At 43.5% G+C, this 27,723-nt stretch overlaps 2 protein-coding genes across 3 annotated transcripts in view; both read left to right on the top strand.

The window, feature by feature from the left end:
• Positions 1-14,964, top strand: part of PSMD14 (proteasome 26S subunit, non-ATPase 14) — a 48,595-nt gene extending 33,631 nt beyond the window's left edge. The window contains exons 8-12 of the mRNA XM_075756826.1: positions 5,004-5,111; positions 8,497-8,571; positions 10,863-10,988; positions 12,290-12,352; positions 14,542-14,964. Coding sequence (XP_075612941.1) covers positions 5,004-5,111; positions 8,497-8,571; positions 10,863-10,988; positions 12,290-12,352; positions 14,542-14,640 — 471 coding nt within the window. The 3' untranslated portion in view covers positions 14,641-14,964. The remainder of the gene's footprint in view (positions 1-5,003; positions 5,112-8,496; positions 8,572-10,862; positions 10,989-12,289; positions 12,353-14,541) is intronic.
• Positions 14,965-18,987: 4,023 nt separating this feature from the next.
• TBR1 (T-box brain transcription factor 1) lies at positions 18,988-26,832 on the top strand. 2 transcript variants are annotated; one of them, XM_075756825.1, is made up of 7 exons: positions 18,988-19,959; positions 20,367-20,521; positions 20,834-20,955; positions 21,310-21,468; positions 22,326-22,387; positions 24,494-24,611; positions 24,717-26,832. In XM_075756825.1, the coding sequence occupies exons 1-7, from the start codon at positions 19,268-19,270 to the stop codon at positions 25,335-25,337; spliced, it is 1,929 nt and encodes a 642-aa protein (XP_075612940.1). In that variant the 5' UTR covers positions 18,988-19,267; the 3' UTR covers positions 25,338-26,832. The 2 variants fall into 2 exon arrangements, with proteins under 2 accessions (XP_075612940.1, XP_075612939.1); XM_075756824.1 differs by having other exon boundaries at positions 24,494-26,832.
• The last annotated feature ends 891 nt before the right edge of the window (positions 26,833-27,723 follow it).

Genomic DNA, 27,723 nt, shown 5'->3' with positions numbered 1-27,723 from the left:
TAAGCAGTTGATAACAAGTCAGTTGCAGGTGATAAAAGAGAGTTTAGATGGGACATTACTTCTTTTTCCACACCTGGCATAACCACATTATATCATTCGCAGAGTTGTCTTTAAGCACTGACTGGTATGTTTGTTCATAAACATATGGCATAAACAATACATCACTATTTGAATTCCAAGGACACAATACATTTTTAAAGATAGTCACCATATGTTGTAGATTCTTCACTGGAAAAAATATTGATGTTAGATTTATTTTTTTTATTTAAACAAAAAAAGGCTGACTTATTTCTAACTAAAGTTAGAGAAGTAAAATATAATGGGTTTTGCAAAACAGGACTGTTTCTTTCAGTATTGTTTGTAGATTTGATATTGGAGGCATTTAATAGAATCAGGCGTGTAAAGTGAAATTCTCTTAATTTTTTTTTTTAAATACTCCATGAAGTTATGAAGACTATTTTAGAAAAAGTCGTAATATATATAAATGGTATTCACACTCTCAGAAGCAGCTAAAATAAGTCTGGCCACTAAGCATCCTAAATTTTATTCAAGCCATTATTTTTAATAACTATGTGCCGAATAGAAAAGGCCAGATTTTTATCTAGTTAGCAATTGAGGAATCCAGTGCTTGTCCTAGATTGTGAATAACTATGAATCATATTAATTATAGCTATCCTCAAATTTATTAAGTACACTGAAGATAATTGTAAATTTTGTTTCTAAAAATATGTTATGCAGGCTCGACTATGGGTTGTTGACCCCAGGGAAATGCTTAAAAAATGCCATATAGTTATTGTTTTTTTAGATTATTATGCTTTTTGAAGCTAAGACAGATGTACAAAAAGATGCAGTTTTTATTTTGTATTGGCAGCTTCCAAATATTTAGTATCTATTTCCAAGAGCTGCAATTAGTAAAGCATCCATGGTACTGAAATCCACACATCCCACAAGCTAATTATATTTGCAAGGTCAGATTGAATACATATTTTCAGAAAAATAAAGGGTTATATAAATGTGTCTTCTACTTGGCTGTTATATCACAGTTTGTTGATCTGGAGTATAATGTGTACAATTCACAAATTTGTCTGATAACAGAAAGTGGTGTGTGATTGTGTTTATTTTACTAACCAGTATATTCACAGCAATCACTTCCAAATATCTCTCCAGTAAAGATGTGTTAATTACAAAACAGACAAGGTCTTCTATTATATTAAAGCTACTAACAAGAAGACAGCAGGAATCACACATGTAAATAGCATCATCAACCCCTATTTTAGTCCTCTGTTTTGATCTGTGAGTTGCGCATAGACCAAAGGTGCTATTAAAGACTCAGTATATGAAATAGGCAGCATTATATGAACAAAATTTATTCAACAAGAAAACAGACCTTTAACATGAATTTAACAAGCCTGAGAAATTATAAACTCTCATATGCTGCAGATTCATGCAGTGATAATAAACAAAAAAGGAAAGTAAGAGGTTTCCTTAAGCTAGCCAAACTGCTAATGGTTTTGTTATAAGCTGTCTGCTGTTGAAATGACCTCTGAAAAGTCTGAAGACACTTGTACTAGGAAAAAATTAAATGGTCAGAGTGCTGAAAGAGTTGCACTATGGAAATGCATTAAAAAAAAAATAAATCTACCTTCATATTTCTGGTAAAGATCCCAGTGGCATAGACTTTTGTTTAACTTTTTATGTCTTTACAGAAAGGGGATTTATCATGAAACTTGGAAACTGTAGTTTTTACTAAAGCAGTGCATGTTGCAGTAGGTAATTTAAGTACAATGAAAGCTTAATATTTTGCATGAGAAATACTGACTTCTTACAACAAAAATCTAAGTAACTGAGTGGGGGTTTGTGCTGCTTTTAATTAATCCTTAGAGGTTCTTTGTTCAAAATACTGTGTCTAAAGTTTCCATCATACAATACGGTGTGACCATGTTGCTGTCATCTGATTGCATCATGCTGTACTTCAAAATACACAAACGTAGAGAGGAGACTTCAGCTTGTGCACACCTCCAAGTGCTCACCGGGGCTTTTATCTTGAATCTTACTGTGGCATAATTAACACCTACTTCACCCATTGCTCATTAGTACACTGGACATTAATGAGTCTATTTTGCTGTAATCCTCGAAAGGAGGTACTGATTTGTGCTCACTGTGAAAAAAGCAATTGCATTTCATAGAAATGAATATGTAGGATTTATTGTTGTATTTATGTTTTTATTGCGTATTAGGTCTAAATTTAGCCTCCAGGTTGTTGAGCATGTTAGTTTCCTTAAGATGGTTGCTATAGTGATAGCAGCAAATTCCTTTAATCTTAGTGTAGTTAAAGTATTTAGTTACCATTGGTCGTCACAGTGCAGCTGAGACAAGAAATATCATTCACACACGTACTTTTTGTACCCCTCTGAGATTGTAGAAATTGGAACTTTATCCCATTTGGAAGCTTAATATTTCTGGTTTGTGATTTTAATATTTCATCCCGCTTTCTGTTAGATTGATATTTGTTCTAATTAGGAACGAAATGCAAGTATTTCCTTCAGGAGGACAGATAGAGCAGGCAGTCCTTTCCCGTGCAGGTAGTACCTGAAACATAACGAAAATTACTGCTGGTCAGAATTAAGATGCTAGAGTAATATTCAGTATCACTCAGAAATATTAACAGCTAGTTCTCATATTTTAATGTAAAATTTATCCAACCATAACCTTGAGAACACCAACTGAAATATGGAATTTATTACAAAACCAAGTTTAATCAATGTTTTTTTGGAGGGGGGCTTTCTTTTTATTTTACATGACTCGAGTCCCAAAACAAATCCATGCCGGAGAATGCCATTCGTTCTTGGATAAGGTCAACATTGTCTGGTGAAGTTCTTGGTTAAATTCAGATCTAGAAGCATGGCTGTTAGTAAGTTATAAAGCAGCTTCTTGTGATTATAGTATACAGCCAAGTTCATGTTTCTTCCTCCTCAGAGTATATTTTTACTTGCTTGGGGTTTTTTCCTGTTATCTAGCCAGTCTCTGGAGAACCTGTGGTGTGGAACTTTTTTGCTTTGCTTGAGTTTTTAATTTATACTGCCTGCTTGTTATGGTTGGGCATTTCCAGGTGTTCATAAATTAGAGCATCTGGTTAAAATGGAACACAGATATATACAAAAGCTTGACGCAAGTGTTCTGAGATACAGAAAATCTGATAGTGATAAAAAGGGAAAAAATAAAATTATTTTGTATGTTGCCACAAAAAATGTATAGATATATAGAAACTGTTTCATATCTTTATGAGAATTAAGCGTTTTTATAATTACTTTTTCGTAGCATTAGTATCAGATTACATGCTTCTGCTGCATATTAAATCTGATTTGTGTTTTGGTTTTATTATTGTTCAGAAAAAAAATCACTGTTAACTCACTTTAATTGGGTCACAACCTAACATTTTTAATAAAGAAGATTTTTTGGGGGGATGTTTTCTGCATGCAGTTTAAAACATGACACGTGCAGATGGATCTGACCAGTCAGCTGAGAGTCCAGGCAATAGCCCTTAGTGGCACTGAGTCACTCAATACGACGGAAATAGTTGGGTCTCTAAAGTAAATACAACAGGTGATAAGTTACTTGGCTTTTTCAGTTTACACTTTGATAATTTTTTTTTCCTATGAATACTTGCCAATTAATTTTATTTCCAGGTGAATGACCTCAATATTTATATTGTACTTCTAATAAATTGCATATGTGTTTACTTACATTTATTTGTGTAAATGGAGAGGAAAATGCTAGAACAAGGTGGGAGACTCTATGCAGCTTTCTCTGCAGACTTTCAGTGACAGTGGTTGATTTCTTGTTTGTTCACCATAAAAGATTTGGTTGAGGTCTAATTCCTTAGAATATCAAATCAGCCGTATAAATGCATCTGTTGTTGTCTAACCCATAGTATGGAGGAGAAGACAATAAAAATGGTTGTAGAAAAGCTGTTAAAATGAGATTTAAACTATTTAGTTTAATGAACTAGAATAACACTTCAAGCATATGCAGACACGATGCCTGCAAAGTATGCCTGGTACTATTCCTGCAGCTGTACGAGGCTGTACATGCACTGGTCCAGTTAAAAGACTGGGGCCTAAACAAGAAATCTTACTTTGCAATTACGCATCTGTAATGGTGATTACCCAGTAAGAGTGGGTTTGTGTGTATTGTTGGTATGTTCTCAGTTCTGTTTCACCTCACAGAGGTGGTGGATGGGGTGTGGGGTTTATTGCACGGGGCCATGAACTCCTATTTCCAAAGATTTTCATAGACAAATTCAGCACAGGACAGAATAAAAATCAGTGATGGATTTACTTTATTTGCAATGAAATAGCACTGAGTACTACCTACCATGTACCTTTAAATCATAAATGACCTTGGTTTTCTTTTACTCTATTTTTTACTCCTGAGCATGACACTGACAAGGACTTTTTAATCTATCAGACAGTTTATAGACCCTTTCATAGTCACAAGAAGCAAAAAGCATCTGACTAGAAGGGAATACATGGGGCAAGTTCCTTGCTGGCTATAATTTTGTTGTCATTTCAAGTATCGTGGTAGTATAATTGATGTGACAGGACTGGGCTTTAGACTTGGTCCCTTAGCTTGTGCTCACTTTCAGTTTTAGTCTCTCTCTGTCACTCATTTTGATTGGATAGGATTTAGGTGACAAACATATGCATACCTTTGAAGCTTAGAGTAAGCGTACATAAAAATTCAATGTTATATGATGATATCATGTATATAAAACTTACAGCTCCATGGAAAAGGTAATAATTGGTGTCACCTTACAATACAAGGTAGTGTAGTGTGCTGATAGCATAGCCAGCAGGAGGCTCTTTTTTATTAATATTATAATTAAATGATTTTCTGGATAAAGGCCAAAAACAGATGAGAGTTGATTGTGTCTTGTCCACTGTTGCTTGGCACTATTAGCTGCATTTTCTAAAAAGAATTGACTTGACATCTTGTTTTTACAGGTTGTTATTGATGCCTTCAGATTGATCAATGCTAATATGATGGTCTTGGGACATGAACCAAGACAAACAACTTCAAATCTGGGTCACTTAAACAAGCCGTCTATCCAGGTAAACCCAGTGTTGATAGTAATGTAAATTGCAAGATTTATTCAGCAGTTTTGGGGAAAGGTACCTAAAACCAGTAAGCTACAAATTGTTTATTGTTCTCTCTGTAGCATTTTTCTGCATGCATTTATAATTGATGTGATTCATCAATGGAGTTACATATGTGAAGGGTTTAAAATTGAGCCCTAAATTAGCTACCTATGTGTGAATACATGTGTAAGTATATACCGCAAAGGTTAAGTTACAGATTTATGGAAATGCAAACTTTTAAAAATGACAATTTATGTCATATCATGTGATGCAAGATAGGTACTGTTTTCAGTACTGCAATTTAGAAACTGCTGCTTATTAACATCTTGGTTTTCCTAAAGATAAATTATTCTGAAGCAAATATGAAAAAAGTTCCTTCTTCATTAATAATCTTGTCTTTCTACTGTATGCTTATATAGGTTCTTGCTTAAAATGTAATCTGGAATTAACCTTGTCTTGTGTCTTGAATAATAAATCTCTGATTTTTATAATGCAGTAATTTGCTGAAAAAATAGTGGAGTAGGAGGTTCAATGGATAAATAAGATGTTTGATCAGCTTCAACTGTAATGTTTCTTTTGCGTATGTTGTCTTATATTTCTTTGCAAGTATTTGTGAAACTTAAATATTCAAAATCTGATTTCTAAAGTTGACTTTTGCTAGTAAGACAAAAATGTTGGTCTTCAATGAAGCAAACTTTATTTTCAGAAATAGCTTCTGTCCTGAAACAGAGATCCTCTGGAGTGATTAATGTTTTTATCTGTGTCATTTCTTCTGCCTCAATGTTTGTTTTTTTTTTCATTTTTTCTCTCCAGAAAACCTTTTTCCCTTACTGTGCATTCTAAAAGGCATGTGTGTTTGCAACCATGAAGCTTAATTCCTGCTCTTTTAATCCATTACTTGAACAATAAAAGTAATATTTGCTAGATAAACATCCAAGAGAAAGACGGTACACTAGTCATAGTAGAACTGAAATGAGGGCTAAACTTCTGCTGTGAGAGCGCCGTCCTTTGGGGGTTACTAGATCACCGTACCCCTATCTTTCAAAAGATTGATTGTTTTTTATTACTAATGCATTGAAACCCTTTGCTATTTATAAAAATGCTAGCCAAAAAAAATCAGTCAATTAAAGAGTGTCTCCTTCCAGAGGGTGTTGTATTTTACTTTTGATTTTTAAATCAGTAAAACCTGTGAATTATAATGAGTATGAAATAAGCAGCTAATACTCTTGATTGGATATAGGCAAGCCCATGCTTGCACGTTTCAGGGTTTTTCTAACTGGGCTTTTCTGGACCGTGTGTAATGACCTCCCTTGTAAACCCCTGTAGTATTGCTCAACTTCATTATTTGAAGATCACTTTTGCCACAGCATGGCATATTTGGGCCATGGGAGTTTGGGGTTTCTGTTGTTAGAGTGGGTATTTTTTGTTGGTTTTTTTGCAAGTTGGCAGTGAGCTGTTGCAAAGGTCACTGTTCAACTAAAAATCATAGTTTCAAATGATACTCTGTTCTTAAAACTGCAAGGGTACTTGCAGTGTTGCTTTGCTTTTATTCTAAGGGTGTAAATAAAATTCTGATCTAGTTGAGGTCAACAGCAAACTTAATGTTGATTTCAGCTGGGCTAGAAACAGACATTCCTTAAAATCTCAGCAATAAGAATAGTATGTGGCTTGATTTCATTCCTTTTTTTTTTTGTTTTTTTCTTGTTCCCTTACCAACAGCATTTTTAATTGCTCTTTGTGCATCTAATTTGTAAGGAATTAGATTTAAGATGTAAGGAATTGTTGGAATGGTGGTTTCCATTTGAAACAAAACACACAAGGAACACGCTTTGCTTTAATGCGTTTTCTGGGTTTTACTTTAACCTGTTGCAGTGGCTAAACTACAACTGCTGTTCAGGTTTGAAGCAGAATAGTTGTTCACCTTTTACATTTGTCCACTCTTTTATGGAGTGATTTCAGAAGGGGGGAAGAAAGAAGAGAGGATGGGAGGGGAAGGCAAAAATGTTTGTCAAATTTTAGGAGCTTTAGAAAACTCCCTGAATATCTATAATTGATTTTAAACACAAACCCCAAACCCTCATATGCAATCATTTTGAGTGGGTTAAGAAAATGGCGGTAGAAACTACTTATTGCTAATAGTTTCAACCATAAATTACTTTATGATAAAACCTGTATCTTACAATTTTAATTATAATAAGTGGCACAAGTAATGGTTACCTGTAACTGCTGGTTTTCGTAAATATGACTATTCATTTAGTTTTGTATCTTTGTATATGTGTTTGCAAAAGAAATCTTTTTAAAATGTATATATGAGAACATTTTCAGCTTTCATACAGATAATTTTGGAGTGCTGAAATATTAAGTTGCAGAAGATGCAAATACACATTCATTCTGTATAGCTCTAAAGAATATATTTAAACCTAAATAAGTAGAATGATTGAAACATAAATATTTACCACTAATTCTGCATATTTTATGTATGATTTATCATATCTCATTTCTAAATGTGTACTTTATATGTAAAATTTTATTTGAAAAATAGACAATTTTAGTTGTGATGAGTATTTATCATAGAATTTTTTAACCCTCACACCCCCAAATATTAATCCATATCACCCTTAAGTCATAAATGTCAAAAAAATTGTATGTAACGCATATGAGCAGAACGGCCAATACATGCGCATAGCTGTCACTTAACCTAATCTCCGTCAATCAGATTGTGACGTACAAGTTTAAGGACAATTTTGCAAAGGGCATGATTATAATGAGAAAGGCACTCCCCCCCCCCCCCATTCAAAGTTAAAAAAGAAAATTAGGTTTTAGTATCCAAGGTTAGTTTGATGCACATAGTCTCACCGATACCTGATGTGTTTAATCAGTGCTTCAGCTACTCTCTTTTTGTATTGTACCTTAGAGAATGAACTTGGGAATGTTGGCAGGGATTATAAGTAAATAGATAGCCACCATTCTTCTGTTTGTAACAGAAAGAGCCTTATATTTTATTAGAAGTGATGACCGAAATCATTGAGTGTGGAAGGATTTGCGAGAACTATGTTTGTGCATATGTATCGGTCAAATGTTTGCAGGCAGTTACCACTTCTTCCTATGTTAGTTGTTACTGTGTGAAAAGATCCGTGGTTTAGAAATAGAAAGTATAACTGTTTGTTAACAAATGCTGAAAGAGAAATAGGAACAGATATGTTTACTTGATACCTACCTGTAGTCTCTGTGTACTTTGTGGTTTTTCTTTTAAGTGATGTTTGAAGATGGCTGTATTTAAATGAACTCTTCCCTTCTAATATTTCTTCATTTCAATGCTGGGTAATTTTTTATGCAAACTCTTCCCTGAATTTTACAGGCACTAATTCATGGACTAAACAGACATTACTATTCCATCACCATCAACTACAGGAAGAATGAACTAGAACAGAAGGTAATTGGTTTAGCTTTTATTCAGAGGATAGAGAACACGGAGCAAACTGTTTAAGATTTGTGGCAATATTCTGATTTCAACTGCTGATACTTTCAATAGTTGTTTTAATTCTCCTGGATTAGATGGCTTCTCTTCCAGGAAGCACTTAGATGTGTAGTGATGATGATGAAACCTTCCAAAACCACATTCTCATATTCATATAAATAGTTTGACAACATTTTTGTCCACATGTTTTATGGAAAGTCCTCATGCTGTACTCTGTACCTAACAGGTTTGTGCAAATTTTCAAGTTTTCAGTGATGAAGCTGAAAGACATATAAACTACCTTAGGTTTGCACAGGCTGGAATTCCTGGAGCTAGAAGACTGTCTTTTCTAAAATGGAATTTTATAACCAAGCGATCTCAGGTTTTTATTGGCTATAATCACTTTGACAGAAGGTGCTTCCAGTTGTTACTTCCAGAATGGAGCTCCACAAAACTTCACTGAATATCAGGAAGCAGTGATGTCCTGCATTTACAGAACAAATATTGTCAGTTACTTTCATATCAAACTTCCTCAGTTACAAGTAAAATCTAGCCTGACAGTCTCAGCCAGGAAAACAAACAGACAAAAAGAAAAAAGCTTTATCATCTATAGAATTTAATTCTTGAAAAGCCAGATTCTGTCCTCAGTTATGCCTATTCATGGCTTTGTTAGGGTTATAAATTGATCTCAGAGTTGGAGTTTATGATGAAACGGTCAGAATAGTTTTTTCACTTAATTTTGACTTTTAGAGGGCTAGAAGTAATAAAAAAGCCTGCAATTTCGAATAATAGAAGAATATCCATGCAAATCAGGGAGTTGAAAAGAATTTGTGAACTGCATAACCCTTTTTAGGACGTTACCAGTCTTTCAAGACCTCACTGTTGCTGAGAAGAGCAACGGACTCAACAAAGCCAGCTCCCAGGAAATGTCTGTGAAGCTTCCAAGGGTTATTGTTTCCATTCAAATATAATAGTGTGGCTGATCCAGTCTTTTCTGAAGTTCCAAGCGTCTATTTTCTTTAATGGCTTTACATATGTAAGCTACTACCTTGTAAGTAGGAGAATAGTCTTGACCAAGTTAGGGAAACTTTAATTGGTGAGGCAGCAGCTATCTCCACGGATCTTTCATAAGGCAGGTTCGTACGTATCTCAACCCCCCCTCATGCGGTGGTGGTGATCTGTTATCTCCATCTGTAGTAAGAAGAGTACATGCTTCATGTCTTAGATGAGGAGCCCATCACACCAAACCGTAATTTTAAAACCCAGATAGCCTAGCTAAACTGTCCATATGCAGATTGCCTACAACTCCTTCTGTCAGTAACTAAGATCTTGCTAATACAAATTGTGAAACAAACTTTCAACTCAGTTCATACATTCCAAAGCCAGGTTTCTTTGGAAGCTGTACATAGGATGAAACAGGCACTTTTATTCAGGTGATAGCAATTACAGAGCTTACGGGTTCTCAAAGATGTCTGTAGTAAATCTTTGCAAATTGAAGGCAAGCTGAAGCTGCTGAAAGGGTCCTCCCTACAGTCCTTAAGTGTGCAGAAGACCCACAAAATATGCTTGCTTTATTTGTGAAAAACAGGAAATTGCCTTTCTAGCTATTCCTGCACTCTTTCAAGAATGACATCAGTGTCCAGTAAAACATTTCAGATATTTCTAATAGTGCCCACATTTATCACCGTCAAAACCCTGCATCACTTTATCATGTTGTTTTTAGAGACGGTTGCTTTGTAGGAGGACAAATGCACACAGGTCATGCTTTGGTTGCTTTTGAAGTTCACTTCATCATAACTGTGGCAGCTGCTTGCATACAGTTCAGGATAATCAGTGAAGCCTAAATAACTACTTCTTACGTTTAATCCAAGCATTAAAATATCTTTCAACTTCGTCAGAGGCCAGAAGCTTCAACCATTCCTAATTTTGCAGCTCAAATATTCACCTGTTAGCTGTCCTACAGTGCAATTGTGCATTCTCAACCTACAGCTAAACCTAAAAATTACAAAAGAAAAACATCAATGTGACCCTAGTTTCCATACCTCATTTCTGTATTTAGGGTTCCAGAAGTTTAATCTTTAAAAACTTATGCAAAATCTATCTGCTCTAGCAGAGTAGTTGATTATTGTATTTCCTGTATTTAAACATTGTATGATCAATAATTTTTTATTACATTCTTACATTATAAATTGTTTTTCTTTCAGAGATCTTCATAGTATTATGAATGTATTTTCTGGTGAATGCTCTAAAAAGGTTTTGTTTTGCAGATGTTGCTAAATTTGCATAAGAAGAGTTGGATGGAAGGTTTGACACTTCAGGACTACAGTGAACATTGCAAACTCAATGAAACAGTAGTGAAGGAGATGTTAGAATTAGCTAAGAATTATAACAAGGTATTCATGTCCCATAATGATAGTATAACTGTAGCTGTGTTTATGAAGTAAAGAAATTTATTACTTCATTTAGAAGAAAGAAGTTGATTATCATAAGCTTTATTCAGAATGACTTGTAAAGGACTAGATTATAAGAACAAAGTAATTGTTGCAGGAACTCTTTTGGTCTCCGGTGGTTATTTGATTTATATAATCTGTTTTTAGCAAAGAGTTTCTTGGGATTTGGTTAAATGAGGCAGAAGTGTAGCTTTATGGCCTTGTGGAGACTGTGTTTCTTATTAATCAAGTATGTATCATTTCTATGTGAAGTTGCCTATTAGCTCTTCAGGCTTTGCCACCTGACTTTTTGCTCTAAACTCGCAAAGCATTTAATTACATGCTTTGCTTTGAAATGTGAGTAATTGCATCAATTTTGTATTTTTACGTAGTGAAGAGAATATAAGATTCCTTTAGATCAAAATTAGCAGCTGATTGTATTCTTCATCCCTTCAAGGACTGCTTGACCAGTATAGCAGAATAAAGGTTATTTATCTGTATCATTCCAGTAGGTAGATAGTAAGTATTTAGAACACATTCCAAAGCCCAATTCAACATTCTTTATCTAAATAAAGAATTTATTATTGGTGTTGTAAGAAAGAGGAATCACAGTTATTTGTACTGTTTTAATACTAGCAGTTAGACTTAGAAATATTTTTTATAAATACTAGATCTCAACAACCACTCTATGAGTAGTAAGCATATCAGTCATTTTTTGATGAGTGTTATTTTTTTAACTACTTAGAAGTCCTTAAAAACAAAATTCAACATTACCGTCACTAGTTAAGTTAGTGGATTTACTTCATAAAGACACTGTGTTTGAAGGCAACAGAGCATTATAAAAACTTATTAAAATAAGTGGCTTTAAACAGTATAAAAAAAATCTACTGAGATCAAACCTCCAGTTGTTGAAACAATGTAGGTAATATTATTTTTGGTTCTGCTTTACTAGTTTAACTCTTTTTAATTATCTTTAACTATTGATACTGCTCACTTAAGATTTTTGCTTAAAAACAGATTTATGAATATCTGACAATAAAACCATTCATGAGTATTTGCCTTGATCTTTTGCACTAACACTTAGTAATTAAAACCACGTCTGCTGAAAAGCTGAAGTACCTTTCCTTTTGACTTTCTGAAATGTGTTGCTGTTTGATTTTTTTTTTTTTTTTTTGAGAAAGAGAATTATATTTTGAGAGTCTTGTGGCTTGGGGAAAAAGTAAATGAAATCTGAAACACTGACCTTTTCTGTGTTTCTTTCACAGGCTGTTGAAGAAGAAGATAAGATGACACCTGAACAGCTGGCAATAAAAAATGTTGGCAAGCAGGTGAGGTGTGATGAATTAGAGTGAGGTGGAATGATATGCTTCGTTCATTCTAAATATTAAGTTTTTTACATGTGCGTAGGTGATTTTAGTTCTACGTGCAAGATATTCTCAACACTCCAAAAAATGAATTTATTTTTGTTGAAGATTGTTGTGTAAGGAACAAGGTTTTTGACTATAGATAATCAGGAGAATATCGTGTTTTACATGTGTTTTTAATACATGCTGAGGAGCAGTGTTGAGATCTGGTAGTTTTGTGGGTTTTTTCCTTTTTTTTTTTTTTAAACTTCTTTTCAAGAGGCATAAAGATATCCAAGTCTGAGTCAGAGAGGCCAAAACTGTGAAGACTTAAAAACATAGAAATAATTGAAAAAAATTGGGAGTGTTGTTTATACATTATCATGGCTAAAGAGCCAGCTCACCCCTATCCTTGGTTCACGAACACACTGTCTGTGCTTAGCTCCAATACACACATATGCAAGTCAGCTGCGTTGTTTTGCGTTGCTGTTGAAGGAAAACAGTTCAGGCCCATAGCTGAAACTGAAAACACCCACACAATTCATTCTGTCCTTCTGCAATGTCAGGATATAATGTCTTTATAGAAGACTCGACAGAAAACTATTTCTACATTTGATTTCAGTATAAAGGTTGAGGAAATGTGCTTTGATGAGGGAGAGAACAGCAAAACAAGTTTGTAAGAGGCTGTATTCAAATTCAGGAAGGGCAATGGAAACAAGATATAGCTTTAAAAATATCCATTGTGTCCTTAAAGAACCAGTATTTATTGTATTGCTAGTAGCAGTAGAAGAATTGAAAGGATTCTGGACTGCTCTTACGTGTCAGCTTCTAGCAGCAATGTCATAACACATCTGCACTATTGTTCAGTCACTTGTGTATTTCTGTAGCATTCAGAACAATGGAGTTTATGCACACCTACACATACATAAATATATACATGAAATAAAACATGTAAGAAGGGTTGTATTTTAAAGGGTTATGATGCCATCTCAAACAGAACTTGAGCTTCACTAGTTGTTTAAATCATTATGCATACATGGAAAAAAAATCTATTTTGATACAGTTCTTTAAAAAGAAAGTATTTTTTTCTTGATAGAATTACTGAGTTTTCTTTAAATTACAAAATGGTTCAGTTAAGTAATTTCCGTGTGGTTTTTTTATGCAACTTATATAAAAAGCTTTGGAAACAAACAATTGCTTGCAATAGGGATGTTATTAGGTTGCATAATTTGCTAGGAACAGAGATAATATTGTAGAGCTATATGATCTTTGAAAATGAGTTATTTAAGAAGGATGGCTTATACAGATTTTCTAGTACACTTCTATGTAAACTTAGATAGGTTCATTAGAATTTCGACAATAGTTTTATTTTTAAAGTTAAAATTCCCACACGATTGTCTTCTGTATTTTAATTTATTTACACACCAGAATGCTACAGTAATACTATAGTAAAGTTTAGAGATGTTTTTTAAATGTGCCTGATAATTTTTCAGTATTTGGACATTAATTGCTTAATCTCAATTCTGAAACTGAAGAAGCGCATGAGTGTGTGTTTCAACCAGAAATAATCTTATTGTTCTATGCAGATGCCCACAAATGCCCACATCAATTGAGTAATAATGTGTGTGGATGTGTATTTTCAGAACACTGCTCAGGCTTAACATTCAATTTTTCAGAACATTTGAACATACCATTGTGCTTTTTTTTTTTATGGGTATAAATATGCTAATTTTCTTGCAGTCAACACAACTATTCAAAGACGTTAGATCATGCTTGAGTCTTTACAGGATTAGAACACACATTTGTACAAAATTCTGAAAACAAATTGCAATGTACCAGAACTAAGATTAAAATATTGGTCTTAGTGAGATGCATAGTAAATTCCACATATTGTGTGTTGTCCTTAAAACTCACAGCTGTCATGGTTACTCTTCAGATGCTAGATAGAAATTACTTCCTAAACCTATCGTCAACTTATCTGAGTGATAGTACGGACTAATAAAATCATACTGATGGAAATTCAGTCATTTGCTACGTCTTGTTAGAATGGAAAATTTAGGATCGTTACTGGCCTGTGTTCCTTAAGTTGTGATATCTAAAATAGACCTGAAGTAAATGAAATCCTTCAGAGATGTGTTTCAGTCATTTCTCTCATGGCATCCTTTGTATTTCAGGACCCCAAACGTCATTTAGAAGAGCATGTGGATGTGCTGATGACCTCGAACATTGTCCAGTGTTTAGCTGCTATGTTGGATACAGTTGTATTTAAATAACCAATTTACTGTTTGTGATGCTTTCTGTGTATATTTGTTTATTGTTTCTAATACTCACAAAACAGAGACTGTTGAGGCTATATTTGATTAAACAGAGACATCTGACTTCATTTGCAATGTAAGTGCAGCACTATAACACCTTTCAGTCTCTAATTGTGCAGTTGCTTCAGTTTCTTTATGTCAGGGTCTTTACAGATTCCAAAGCATTCAAGAACACAATGTGGGTAAAACTGTATTACATTTTCATTTAATATTTGGGGGGAAAATCAGTAGTACATATATATTTTGATTGCTGCAACATAATAAAAATACACTTACAAACCTGTCTTAAGTTCTGGAAGGCCTTTTTTGAGAAAGGATGGCAGGAATTAATAGCATAGGAAAAGTGTTGGTAAAGGTTTATTTCTACCCACTGTAAAACTACTGAGATGCTAATTGCTAGGACAGCAAAAATCCACTAATGAAATTTGGCTCCCATTGATTACCAGATACTCTTATTGAGATTAAATAAAATAATAAGAAAAAAAAATTGTAGTAGGGCTGACTTCTGAGGATGTACAAAAACCAAAATGCTGAAAATTCCCCTGCCAGCTCCCTTTCAGTATTATTCAAACCCTAATATCCACAGAAGACAATTGACCTTAAGAAAATGAATTCAGTTATGCTGATAACTGAATCACACAACTCTCACAAGTGGTGTCATAAATAGCAGTGTTCTGAGAATAAACATTAAAGTGATAGAGACTGTTCTAGGTTATATGAACCCTCCCTCCTGCAAAAGAGAACGTACACGAGATGTCCATATATATAAATATATGGAAAGAGTCCCAACTGGAATATGACATTTAAAACTGTTTCCAGTGACTAGAGAGGGAAACACTCGCAGGAAGGCAGGTGGGTCAGCTGCTTGGTTTTAAGCAGGCAGACCCAAATAACTGGGTTTGGGGAGTAACTTTAGGTTTTGGGCAGGGGGCTGGTTGGGGGTTTTTGTTTGTTTTTTAAATATTGAATGGTATTTAGGCTGATTTGATTCTTTTGTCTGAGCAGAAGTGTTCTCTTTGTGTCACTCGCAATATTTTTGTTTACTGCTTTTTTTTAAATATACAGCAACAATTGTGGCAGACAAATATTTTAAAACTAGATACATCTTTCTGTGTTGAAGATGAATTTTTAAATTTATTTGATTTTTTAGTTGCATAGTAAAGAAATAGCCCATAAATTATCTTATTTTCCACTTTGTGATCAGTAATTTTCTATTTACTTATTCATTACCATTCAAAGGTTTTTCTTTTGTTTAGAATTTCTTATTTAGGCTTCTTAATTTAATTTACTATTTTAGAATAACTCTCTCTCTCAAAGTATATTTAGCATGCACTTACTTCAGAGGGAAACATGCAGATTTTTGCAGCTGCCCTCCTTATGGCCTTCCCTCTGCCCCCACAGTAGGCAGCAGAATATCAGACTAGGGAAACGGAGACATACGAAACCACATTTGCCTGCATGTAGTTAAATTGAAGTGCTTTCTGGTGATGCGCACGAAAAACCTGCGTATCGCTAAGGAGGGCTGAATTTGGGCCTTGCCGTTGTCTGATGTGTGTGTACTGCTGCAGCCCAGGGTGAGATGGGGCAGGAGCTGTTGGGGGACCTGCCCCGTCTGCTGGCGGGGCTCTGCATCCTTGCCGCTATCTACTCCCACGCGCACGTGTAACACCACGAGGGAGGGAGACATAGTTTGGCAGGTCGTGGGTAACATGGCACTGCAGAACAGGAGAGAACCTCTTGCAGTGCTGCAGTGTATACGTGTGTGAAAGGCCAGTGGAAGCAGGGAGCTAAACCAGTGAGTCTTGCATATTCTAAATTAATTTTGACAAATGTACATCTTGCAGAGGGTGGCTGAAGGGAGTCTGTTGGATCTGCGGCTCTCCTGTAGTGTGAGCTTGTGCTGTGGTACCCTGCTTTGTATCCACTCCTCAGTTTGACGTGGAGGCACAATTTTGCATTTACGAAGATGTTTCATGAATAATCAAAAGGGTATTTTTCGGGGCCTATTTCCTGATTTTTGTCCAGTGCTCTAGGAGCTACATGGAGGATTTGGAAGAACGTGTGCATGCCGTAACCTGAAACGCAGCAGCCTATATACCATCTTGGATGAAGAAAGAGGTTTTCAAGCAGCCACCTTCTGAGCCTCCAGCCACAATGGAGCAGACCTTCATTAGCAGCTTGACCCCTCGTCACCTGTCACCACGAAGGACGGGCATATTGTATTAACAAATCTCTCTCCTTCTTTCTATGACGATTCTATAACACCACCTGCCATTGCATATCCCCCTATTATACCAGTTTAGGAGTTGTGCACTGAAGATTTTTGGCATATATTAGCACTTCCATGTGATTGGCAGCGTACCACTGAATTCATTGCTGCTCTGCATCTATATGGGTGTAGCTTTGTAATTCAGGGCAGCATTTCCCAGGGTTCTGTCTGCGTTTCGACCCATCTCCTACCTATCTCAGTCCATTATATTTCCCTTGGTTTGAAGCAGGGTAAGAGAAGGGTGAGCATACTGGTGAAACGAGTGTCAGAAACGGTGGTTGGAACTGCTACTAATAAAACTATTTTCTTAGCGCTGAAAGGAGAAGGTGTAGTGTGGAAAGTTGCATGTACCGTGCTACCCGCCTGTGAGTAAAACACTGAACTGCTTGCTTTTTGTTCCATAAATTATTTTATTAGAATAATTTCCTTGCAGAGAGTGTGTGTATACTGGCTTCTATGAAACTAAACTAGCTCACAGTTCGGCAACAGAAAAATAAATGGCCATGGGATTTGAGAGTGTTGAAATATGCATTCTGACAAGTCATCCTGGTTCTAGTCTTCTCTGGATTTGAGTTTGCAAAGTTTCAGCCTGGCTTCAGATGATTATACACTGGTCTTGGTTCTATTATACGATAGTCCAGCCTGCGTTAACTGTCAGTGGAATTTGAAGCCGGCTGCTGATGTCACCTGGAAAGAGACACGGTCTGTAAAATACCTAAAGTCCAAAGCGCTAAGGGGAAAATACTGAGAAAAATGGAAGGGGAGCTCCTCCCCGGGCAAACAAACGGTGCTTTTAAAAACTCCCAAGCTGGCCTAGGAAGGGGAATCGTGACTGGTGCTCGGTAGGGACGGGGTGGCGAGCGAGACTGATGCTCGGTAGGGACGGCGCGGCGAGCGAGTCCCCTGAACTCCTCGGGCGCATCTTCACGCCTTGGACGGTCCCGCTTTCAGCGAGCCCGAGGCTCGCAGGGACACGCTGTGGGACCCGCCGGCCGGTGCCTCCCGCAAACGGGGGTTCCCCAGGGGCGGGCGGGTGGCCGCAGCCCCCGCCCGCCGCGCCGCGCTCAGCCCCCGCGGCTGCGCACCCCGGGGCCGGGGCTCGGGGCCGGCGCTCGGCCGGGCCCGCGGCTCTTGCGAAGAGGCCCCCGGGCAGAGGGTGCCGGCGGCTCCTGCTGCGCCACCGCCGTGGTTTGGGCTTCTCCGCTCCCGTCCGAAGCGTGCCGGCCCAGCCGGGCCGCGGCAGCGCGCTGCCGTCAGGCGAGGCAGCGGCTCATGACAAACGTATTACAAAAGATCTCTCCCCTCCTAGCGCTGCCTGTGGGACTGAGTCACTGAGGGAAAGCAGGCACCGAGTAGAAAGAAATCCGGAGCCGGATGGGTAGATGGATGCCTTCCACGCTGTTTTGCTGATAATCTCCGGCATTACGGCTCCCGGATAAAATATTTATTTACTAAAGAACCCGTAAACATCGCGGCAAATACATTAGGGCACTTCGGCTGCGCGGCTTATGATTATTTCAGAACTTAAAAGAGATGATACGGGGCCGCTGGCAGCGGGGACGGAGGGTGTATTTTCCCCCCGCGAAGCGCGCACGGGTGGGAAGGGGTGGAGGCGTCGCGCCGGGCGGGGGGTCGCACACGGGAGCTGGGGGAGAGGGGCTGCGCGCTCCCCAAGGGGGGGCAAATCGCGGGGGTGAGCTGAGGGCAGCGGCCGCCCGGCCCGGCGCTGCTCCTCGCAGCCGGTCCCCGAAGCCCCCAGCACCCGGGTTCCTCCCCGACACACAAAGGCGGGGGACACGCGCGCAATATTTGGGGAAACGCAGGGGTTTTGATTTATTTTCCAGCCGTAGTAAAAAAAAAAAAAAAAAAAAATGCTGGAAAGGTCACATAATAATGAGCTCTTACAGCAAACACACTCTTCCCTTCCCCCTTCTTTCTATCTCACAATAAAATCATCTCCTTCAATTTGCCATGATCGTCGCGACCAGGAGCCAGGTGATTATCCTAATTAATGTCTATCTAATTAAATTACTGTCAGCGGTTAACCAATGGCAGAAGCCGTTTCATCCTCTCCACAAGCAGCAAGATCAAAAGTGAGTCTTTCCTGATTGCTGCATAGTGTCAATTGGCCAATCTCTTCTCCCAGGGAAGGGAGGAAAAAAAAAAAAAAAAAAAAAAAGTAAATCAAACGTTTGGGAAGCATTTGGTGGATGAAGTGCTTTCTGTCTAGTGAGGGTCCCAGGATGTCTAGCTTCTGATACTAAGGAGCCCTTTCAGATCCAGGGACTGAAGGGTTATTACTGTGGTGCTAGAGCTATGCAGCTGGAGCATTGTCTTTCTCCCTCTATCATGCTCTCCAAGAAATTTCTCAATGTGAGCAGCAGTTACCCACATGCAGGCGGATCTGAGCTTGCCTTGCATGATCATCCCATTATCTCGACCACTGACAACCTGGAGAGAAGTTCACCTTTGAAAAAAATTACCAGGGGGATGACGAATCAGTCAGATACAGACAATTTTCCTGACTCCAAGGACACACCAGGGGACGTCCAGAGAAATAAACTCTCTCCCGTCTTGGACGGGGTCTCTGAGCTTCGTCACAGTTTCGATGGATCTGCTGCAGATCGCTATCTGCTCTCTCAGTCCAGCCAGCCCCAGTCTGCTGCCTCTGCTCCTAGTACCATGTTCCCTTACCCCAGCCAGCATGGACCTGCTCACCCAGCCTTCTCCATCGCCAGCCCCAGCCGCTACATGGCTCACCATCCTGTGATCACCAACGGAGCTTATAACAGCCTCCTGTCCAACTCTTCTCCACAAGGCTACCCCACGGCGGGCTATCCTTACCCCCAGCAGTATGGCCATTCCTACCAAGGGGCACCTTTCTACCAGTTCTCCTCCACCCAGCCGGGGCTAGTTCCCGGCAAAGCTCAGGTCTACCTGTGCAACAGGCCACTCTGGCTGAAATTTCACCGGCACCAGACGGAGATGATCATCACGAAGCAGGGGAGGTAAGCTACCGCGCGGACCCTCGCCGGTTGTCGGGGTTGAGCCGCCGGGCTGCGCCGGGGGAGCCGCCCGGAGCCTTCGCCGCCCCGGGGGAGCCGCCCGCCCGCCGCCGGGGCCGCTGTGCCGGGAGCGCCGGTACCTGCTTGCGCCTGCCTGCGCGGTGCCGGTCCCCGCCGGGGCAGCCCTGCCGGCCTCCCCGCAGGTCCCCACGCCCGCTGTCCTCATCCTTTCCCCGCGGACAGCTCGACGTTTCGGGGAGGGAGTTTCTTCTGATTTTTTTATTTCCCGGTCGCTACCGGGAGCCGTGAGGATAAAGCACAACGGGCTGGTTCCTCCGCGTGTGCCTGTCGCTGCCGGTGGCTTGCTTTCCTTCTTCCCCCCCCTTTTTTTTTCCTTTCCTTTTTTATAGGCGCATGTTCCCTTTCCTAAGTTTTAATATTTCTGGTCTCGACCCCACGGCTCACTACAATATTTTTGTGGATGTAATTTTGGCGGATCCCAACCACTGGAGATTTCAGGGAGGCAAATGGGTTCCTTGCGGCAAGGCGGACACCAATGTACAAGGCAAGTTCCTCCAATTAACACTTTTCCCCACACATATGTAGGTGAGAATGATTAATTAAAGCCTTTGTGGACTGGCTGTGTTAAACGAGAATGGGCCAGTGATGCTTTTTTTAAAAAAGAAGGGTGGAGGAGAAAGTAAAAGGTGTTCGGAAAAGGCTGGTTTAATCTTTCTCGGTTAAAACGAAGGCAGTTTCGGCAGTAAAATACTGCTAAGTTTAACGGGGTCCTTCGACCTCGTGTGCTGCTGCAGTGGCGGAACCGGTGTATACGCGAGAACTGTGATGTGGTTGTGTTTTTTGATGTTTTGCTTAGGAAACCGGGTGTACATGCACCCCGACTCCCCCAACACGGGAGCCCACTGGATGCGCCAGGAAATCTCCTTTGGGAAACTAAAACTTACAAACAATAAAGGAGCATCAAACAACAACGGGCAGGTCAGTGCGGGAAACGCAGACGCTCCGCCAGACTTATTTTTATTGCTTTCGGCAGAATCCTGCAGTTTCCGAAAAGATGTGTGTCTTTTGTAGACCGTGTCGTTAGATGAAAATAAAAGGCGGGTGGTGGGAAAAACCTCCCGTTTGTTTCGCCACGGGCCTGTCGGTCCGGGCCGTGTTGCCCATGCTGACACCGCTGCCCGGTGTGGCCGCAGCCGTCCCGGGGAGGCGGCGGGGGGGTCCCGGGGAGGTGCACCGCGCCTCGCCGCCCGCGGGCATCGCTCTCCGCGTCCTCCCCGCTCTAATTTCCTCCTCTTCCCGCGGCCCCCTCCCTCCTTTTCCTCTGCCTGACAGATGGTGGTTTTGCAGTCCCTCCACAAGTACCAGCCCCGTTTGCATGTGGTGGAGGTGAACGAAGACGGGACGGAGGATACCAACCAGCCGGGCAGAGTGCAGACCTTCACCTTCCCCGAGACCCAGTTCATAGCAGTCACCGCCTACCAAAACACCGATGTAAAGAGCTCCCCGGTTTATCGCGCTCCCGGTCGCCCGCTCTCCCCGCGGGGCACCCCGCCGAGGCCGGCCTGGCCGCTGCGCTCCCTCCCCCGGGTCTCCGGCGCCGGGGCTCCCTCTCTCCCCCTTTGTGCCGGTCGAGGCTGGCGAGCCCCGAGCGCGGCCGGAGCCCCCCGCGCCGCTCCGCGTTTGCCCCGGGAGCCCGCAGCGGCGCTGCCCTCCCCGCCAGGCCGGGCAGAAATCCTGCCGGCGGCAGTGCCGCTCCGCCGGGAGCTGGGCGTTTATCCGCGGCGTTTATCTTCCAGTCGGAAACGGCTCAGTTAGCTGTTAAGCTGTTAGCTTTAAGCTTTAAGTCTGCAAAGATCAATTAACCACCTCATTGATTGCGCCGGGGGTGACGGAGCAACTTCCTCAAATTAAAAGCTCGTTAATGCCTGGCTACGTTTCGGAGCGGTCTGGCTTTGCTACAGACTGGTGCCCCCTTTTCCAAATGACATATGTTCAGTCCACATTCTTGCTTTAATTATTTAGCTCGATGCAAATGTAAACTCTTAGCTACCGTTCTGCGGTACGTTTTGCCTAATTTCTGGATTTAAATATATTCATACCCATGCAGCAGGAATACTGACACGTCTCAATCCACGGGGTTAAATATTAAATTTTATTGTACTTTTTACAATAAAGTACATCTTAAAATTAGACTGTGATATCTATGAGCAGGCCAAAGCTTTATTTTTCACGTTTTAAAGGCAATTTGATCGACTAGAGTAAAGCTTGATCCTTTTAAAAATGTGTTGGCTGCAATAGGGTATATTTTTCAGGCTTTCACAACGTGCGCTCTGATCCTCTTTCCCTAGATCACACAGCTGAAAATAGACCACAACCCTTTCGCAAAAGGCTTCCGAGACAATTACGACACGTAAGTAAACCGAATTTTTATTCCCCTTCTGCCGGCTGCACACACATGTCAAAGGAAGCTTTAGGATGCGGGCTGGCTTCATTTCACACCGAAATGTGTAACGTCAGGCTTTTCCAGAGCCCTCCGGGAGGGAGGCACCCGCAAGCTCCCCCGGCGGGGCCGCGGAGGGGCTGTCCCCGCGGCTGGGCTCCGCGCAGCCCTGCGCAGCTTGCGGCCACTTCCGCGCCCGGGGGCCGCGCTGCCCGCACCTGGGCCCGCATCTCGCTTTGGCACTTGCGGCGGTTTTGTTGTTGGATTTTCCTGGCACGTATCTTTGCGCCCCTTTCCAAGTTTCCCTTTCATTTGCGCGCAAGGGCTCCGAAAGCAGCACCCGACTGACCCGTTGGATTTGCGTAATCCCGGGGTCCGCAGAGCCGGTGTCCGGAGGAAAATTTCTGCGTCTCGTGTTGTTCTTCTCTGGGGTTGGATTTCCCCCCCCCCCCGCTCTTCCTTCTGGGTGGAGCTAAAGCCTCCGAAGTTTTAATCGCGGTTTGTCCCCCTGCTGCCTCTGCTCGTCCGCCTCGGGTCCGCCCGTTCCCAGGCACAGCCGTTTGACCTGCCCCGCCGCGGGACCTGCGGCTGGTGCCGTCCCGAGTGCGGCTCCGGGGGGGGCATCAGTTCCCTTCCCGCCCCCGCCGCCTTCCCCGGCCCTCGGAACGGAATGGGGATATCGCCCGGCAGGCGCTGACGGCCGCGGCTTCCCCCGGCCCGGGGCACGGCCCACCCGGCGTCCCCCTGCCCAGCCCGGGCCAGCGGGAGGTGGCGGGCAGAAGGGCGACCTGCACGCCCCGGGGTGGCGGGCGGCTTCGGAACTCGCCTGCCCCGCTGCAAGCTCCGGGTCCGCGGGACGGGACTGCGGCTTTGAGACGGGAAACCCCCTTTGCCCTCTCTAAACTGCGGAGGGGAGCGGCCTCCCTTGGAGCGCTTAAGCCCGCGCGTATCTTCCACGCCTGCTTAAGCCTCTCTCAGCGGTTCAGCATCCCCCAGCAGCGGGATTTCAGTCCAAGGGTGGAAACGACGGCGAGGCCTGAACTAGTGCGAGAGCGGCCCGGGGCCGAGCACCGGCTCCTCTCGGGCAGCGGCTTGTGGTGCGGCCGCTCTCCCCCACGGGCGGGGGCCGCGGCGGCTGTGGCGGGGAAGCCGGGCCGCCGCCGGGAGGGGAGCGGCGGTCCCTGATGCCACCGAGGGCGGCAGCCGCGCCTGCCCGCTCTGCGAGGAAGATGCGCGGCCTTCAGAAAGGCTGCGTGGCCTTCGCCCCCAGCCACAAGTGCTTTTCTCTTTCTAATAGGAAAAAAAACTTTATAGGGCGTCGCTTGAAAGGAGACGGGGGGAGGGGGAAGCTTCAATGTTGTCTAGCACGTTGAATTTGTTTAAGGGCCAAGTTTATTTTGGATAAGAAATTCCAGGAGGCGTGGAGGGTTAATTAAAGCACAGTTTTAGCCTGAATTAAATACAGATAGTAGTTATTCATCCATTAAAGTTTTTATAATCGCAAATTGCAGCCCAGCATGGGAGAATTATATATAGGCCACGCAGGGAACACTGGATGCGTCTGGTTTTACATTTCCTACAGTAGGTGTTTAAAGATTAGCTTAATTTAAACTCCGTAAAATGTTGATGGTTCGTCTGTGACTCCCAATAATAAGTGTTAAACAGCCGATATAATTCCGTAGTCTGCCATTCATGCCGTTCGCGGCAAATGCCCGGGTTGCCTGTTGCGCATATGGCGGGACCGGTCAATGTGTCACTGCGCAGGATTTCACGCCGTTGGGATGCCGGGCTCGGATCGGAGCAAGAGATCTCAATGAACAGCCAACCGGTTCCGAAAGATTTGCTCCTCGTGCTTCCCCCCATCCTCCCCCTGCCCCCGTTAAGGCCCTCGGCGCGTCTGGCTCCGGAGGCCGAGCCCGGGGAGGGAGCGCAGGCCCCCGGGCAGGGTAGGAGCGCGCTGCGGCGGCCGCCGTCCCGTCCCGTCCTTCCCCCGAGGGCTCCGGCCGGCCGGGTGCCGCACCGAGGAGGGCGCCGGGCTACGGCGGACACCCAGCTCTCTCCCCTTCTCTTGGGCAGGATCTACACGGGCTGCGACATGGACCGGCTGACGCCTTCCCCCAACGACTCGCCCCGCTCGCAGATCGTGCCCGGGGCCCGCTACGCCATGGCCGGCTCCTTCCTCCAGGACCAGTTCGTGAGTAACTACGCCAAGTCCCGCTTCCACCCCGGGGCAGGAGCCGGCCCGGGGCCCGGCGCCGACCGCAGCGTGCCCCACACCAACGGGCTGCTCTCCCCACAGCAAGCCGAGGACCCGGGGGCCCCCTCGCCGCAGCGCTGGTTCGTCGCCCCCGCCAACAACCGCCTCGACTTCGCCGCCTCCGCCTACGACACGGCCACCGACTTCGCCGGCAACGCGGCCACGCTGCTTTCCTACGCGGCCGCCGGCGTCAAGGCGCTGCCGCTGCAGGCGGCCGGCTGCGCCGGGCGGCCGCTGGGCTACTACGCCGACCCCTCGGGCTGGGGGGCCCGCAGCCCCCCGCAGTACTGCAGCAAGTCGGGCTCCGTGCTCTCCTGCTGGCCCAACAGCGCGGCGGCGGCGCGCATGGCCGCCGGCAACCCCTACCTGGGGGAGGAGGCGGAGAGCCTGGCCCCCGAGCGGTCCCCCTTGCCGGGCGCCGAGGACTCCAAGCCCAAAGATTTGTCCGACTCCAGCTGGATCGAGACGCCGTCGTCCATTAAGTCCATCGACTCCACCGATTCTGGGATTTACGAGCAGGCCAAAAGGAGGCGGATCTCCCCCTCGGACACCCCGGTGTCCGAGAGTTCCTCGCCCCTCAAGAGCGAGGTGCTCACCCAGCGGGACTGCGAAAAGACCTGCGCCAAGGACATCGGCTACTACGGCTTCTACTCGCACAGCTAGGCGCGGCCCGCCCGGCCCTGCCGTCGTTTTGCACAATAACTCCTCCGCGTTAGCGCACTGACCCCCGCCCCTAGCTGCCCCATCCGTACCCCCGGCCCCGGCCCGGTAGGCAGGCAGGGAGGCAGAGCCGCGGCTGCCGCCGCACCCCCGCCCCGCTCCCCGCCCGGCCCGGCGGCGCCCCGGGGGCGCGGGGCGCCCCGCCGCTCCGAAACCCACTGATAAGTAGGATGCTTAGACTCTCTCAAACCGTACAGCGCTTCCTTCCTTTTACCACGGATGGATACTAGGGGATAATAGTAATAGTGGGGGAAAAGAGCCTGTGAAATGCCTGTACATAGTATTTAATTTATTGTAACCAACTACTTTTCTTTGGTTCTGTTTCTTATTTGTTTGGAATTTTTTTTGTTTTCATTGTTAAGATCCTGTTTAAATTTCTTTACCCACCCGCCTTTGCTCCCTCTTTCCCTGTCCCTCCCCAGGTAAACACTCTGTGTAAACGCCTCTGGAAATGTAGAGGGGTCCATAGCTGTAGCAGCGAGTAATGGGTTTCTCACTTTCTCTGCAATTCCTCGCATGAAATAATTACGCTGTGCCCTGGGCTAACACAGCTAAGGAATAGCTGAGCTTTCCCTTCAAAAGAACAGAAATAACGTCTCGTAGGAAAGTCGATTAAAGTAGCATGACGCCTTCCAAAAGCAAAATTAACTGCCTCTGTATTTTTCTTTAAAAGGAGTAGCTCGACATCAGCAATATTATTATTTTTGTGGTATTCCCCCCCCCCCCCGCCCCCAAGTGCCAAATCCATTACTGGTCCCTGCAGGTGCCAAATACGCTGACAAACTCTTTTCAAATTTCTTTGCAGTTTCCCCCTCTTTCTTTATATTGCTGTAAATCTTTGTAATGAATAATCTTAAAAAAAAAAAAAAAGAAAAAAAGATATAGACGACTGAATTGTTGGTAACCATAGTGTAGTCCAGTGAAGATGAATTGTGAGTTGTATATTTTACTGCATTTAGTTTTGGAATTGACTTTTTCATAAAGTAGCTATCCGAGATCTGACTTCCTGGGGAATAAAATGCACATCGAAAGTAAGAGCGATCTTTCCTGTGAACCTCTTATTATATTAATTAAGGAGAAGTAATAGCCCTCCAGGTCTCCCCCCCCGGCGAAGCAGAATAGTAAGTCTTCGAATTTTGAGTAGCAAATCTATACAATTAACGCATTTTTATATGGAAAAGAAAAACAATTACAAACTGAAATATGCATCAGGCTAAATATTCAGTCTAGATTACACTCGACGGGGAAATTTCCTAATAGAAATTCAGGGTCATAAACGTGTGTATATTTTTGACTCTTCTGTAAATCGAATGTTGTGATTTTTATATTTGTTCTGTTACGTCTGTGGAACTGAATAATTTATACCAGTACATGCTCCATTGAGAAATGTTTCGGTTTTTGCCCGTTTGTATCGTCTGTGTATAACAAGTAAAATAAACCTGGCAAAACGTTAACGTCGTGTCCGAAAGCACTTTGCCGTTTTTGCAAGTCGGTGAGGCCAAGGGGAAGGCTCTCGGGGCGGGAGTCCCGCCGCTTCCCCTCCCTGCCCGAGGTGCCCTCTCGCCCGGCGTTTCTCTTTTTTATTTGGGAGGGGGGGGGGGGTGAGCGTAGGGGAGAGTGCGGTAGCCAAGCATGGAGGTTTGCAACAGGAGAAAGAGATGAAACCACCGTCGGGTTTGAGAGGTTTATAATTATTCCCCCCCCCCCGTCTTTGACGCTTAAAAACCCCGAAAGCATTTTGCAGGCGGGAGAGGTGCTTGGCGGTGGTGGCGGGGCCGCCTTTGCTGGAGGAGCAAAGGCGAGAAGCGCAGCGCAGCCCCCGCCCCGGGGAGGCGAGGGGAGGCTGCGGGCGGGATACCCGCCCGCAGCCTCCCCTCGCCTCCCCGGGGCGGGGGCTGCGCTGTCGGAGCCCCCGCGGTGTTCAGCAGGTTGTCCGGCCTGGCCTCCCAGGGCGGGCGACCTTTCGGAGGAGTAGCCTTCCCCGCTGCGCGGGCTGCCGCGGAAGTGGAGGGCTCCTCCGCCGCTTTTCCGCTCCCGCGGTACCACCTCTCCCTCTGCCGACCTTCTAGGGATGCCGCCACCCCCCCCCCCCAAAAAAAAAAACAAACCCCAAAAACCGCCTGCCTGTAGGCTTTAGGAAAGGCACCATCTCCTCGCACCTGCCTGGGTCGGGGTGTGTAGATGCTTGGGGTAAAAGGCCAGTTTTATTCTTGGTTCCTCGGCGGGGGAAGCGCGGGTGCGGAGCCGCCACGGGGATTTTGGCCTGTCACGGTATTGACGGGGGGCGACCCGAGCAGCCCAGGTGTATCAGCCCTCGCCTTCCCCCGCC

The sequence above is a fragment of the Balearica regulorum genome, chromosome 6 (genome assembly GCF_011004875.1).
Source record: "Balearica regulorum gibbericeps isolate bBalReg1 chromosome 6, bBalReg1.pri, whole genome shotgun sequence".
NCBI classification, from domain to species: domain Eukaryota; kingdom Metazoa; phylum Chordata; class Aves; order Gruiformes; family Gruidae; genus Balearica; species Balearica regulorum.
This window is presented reverse-complemented; position numbering and strand designations above follow the sequence as displayed.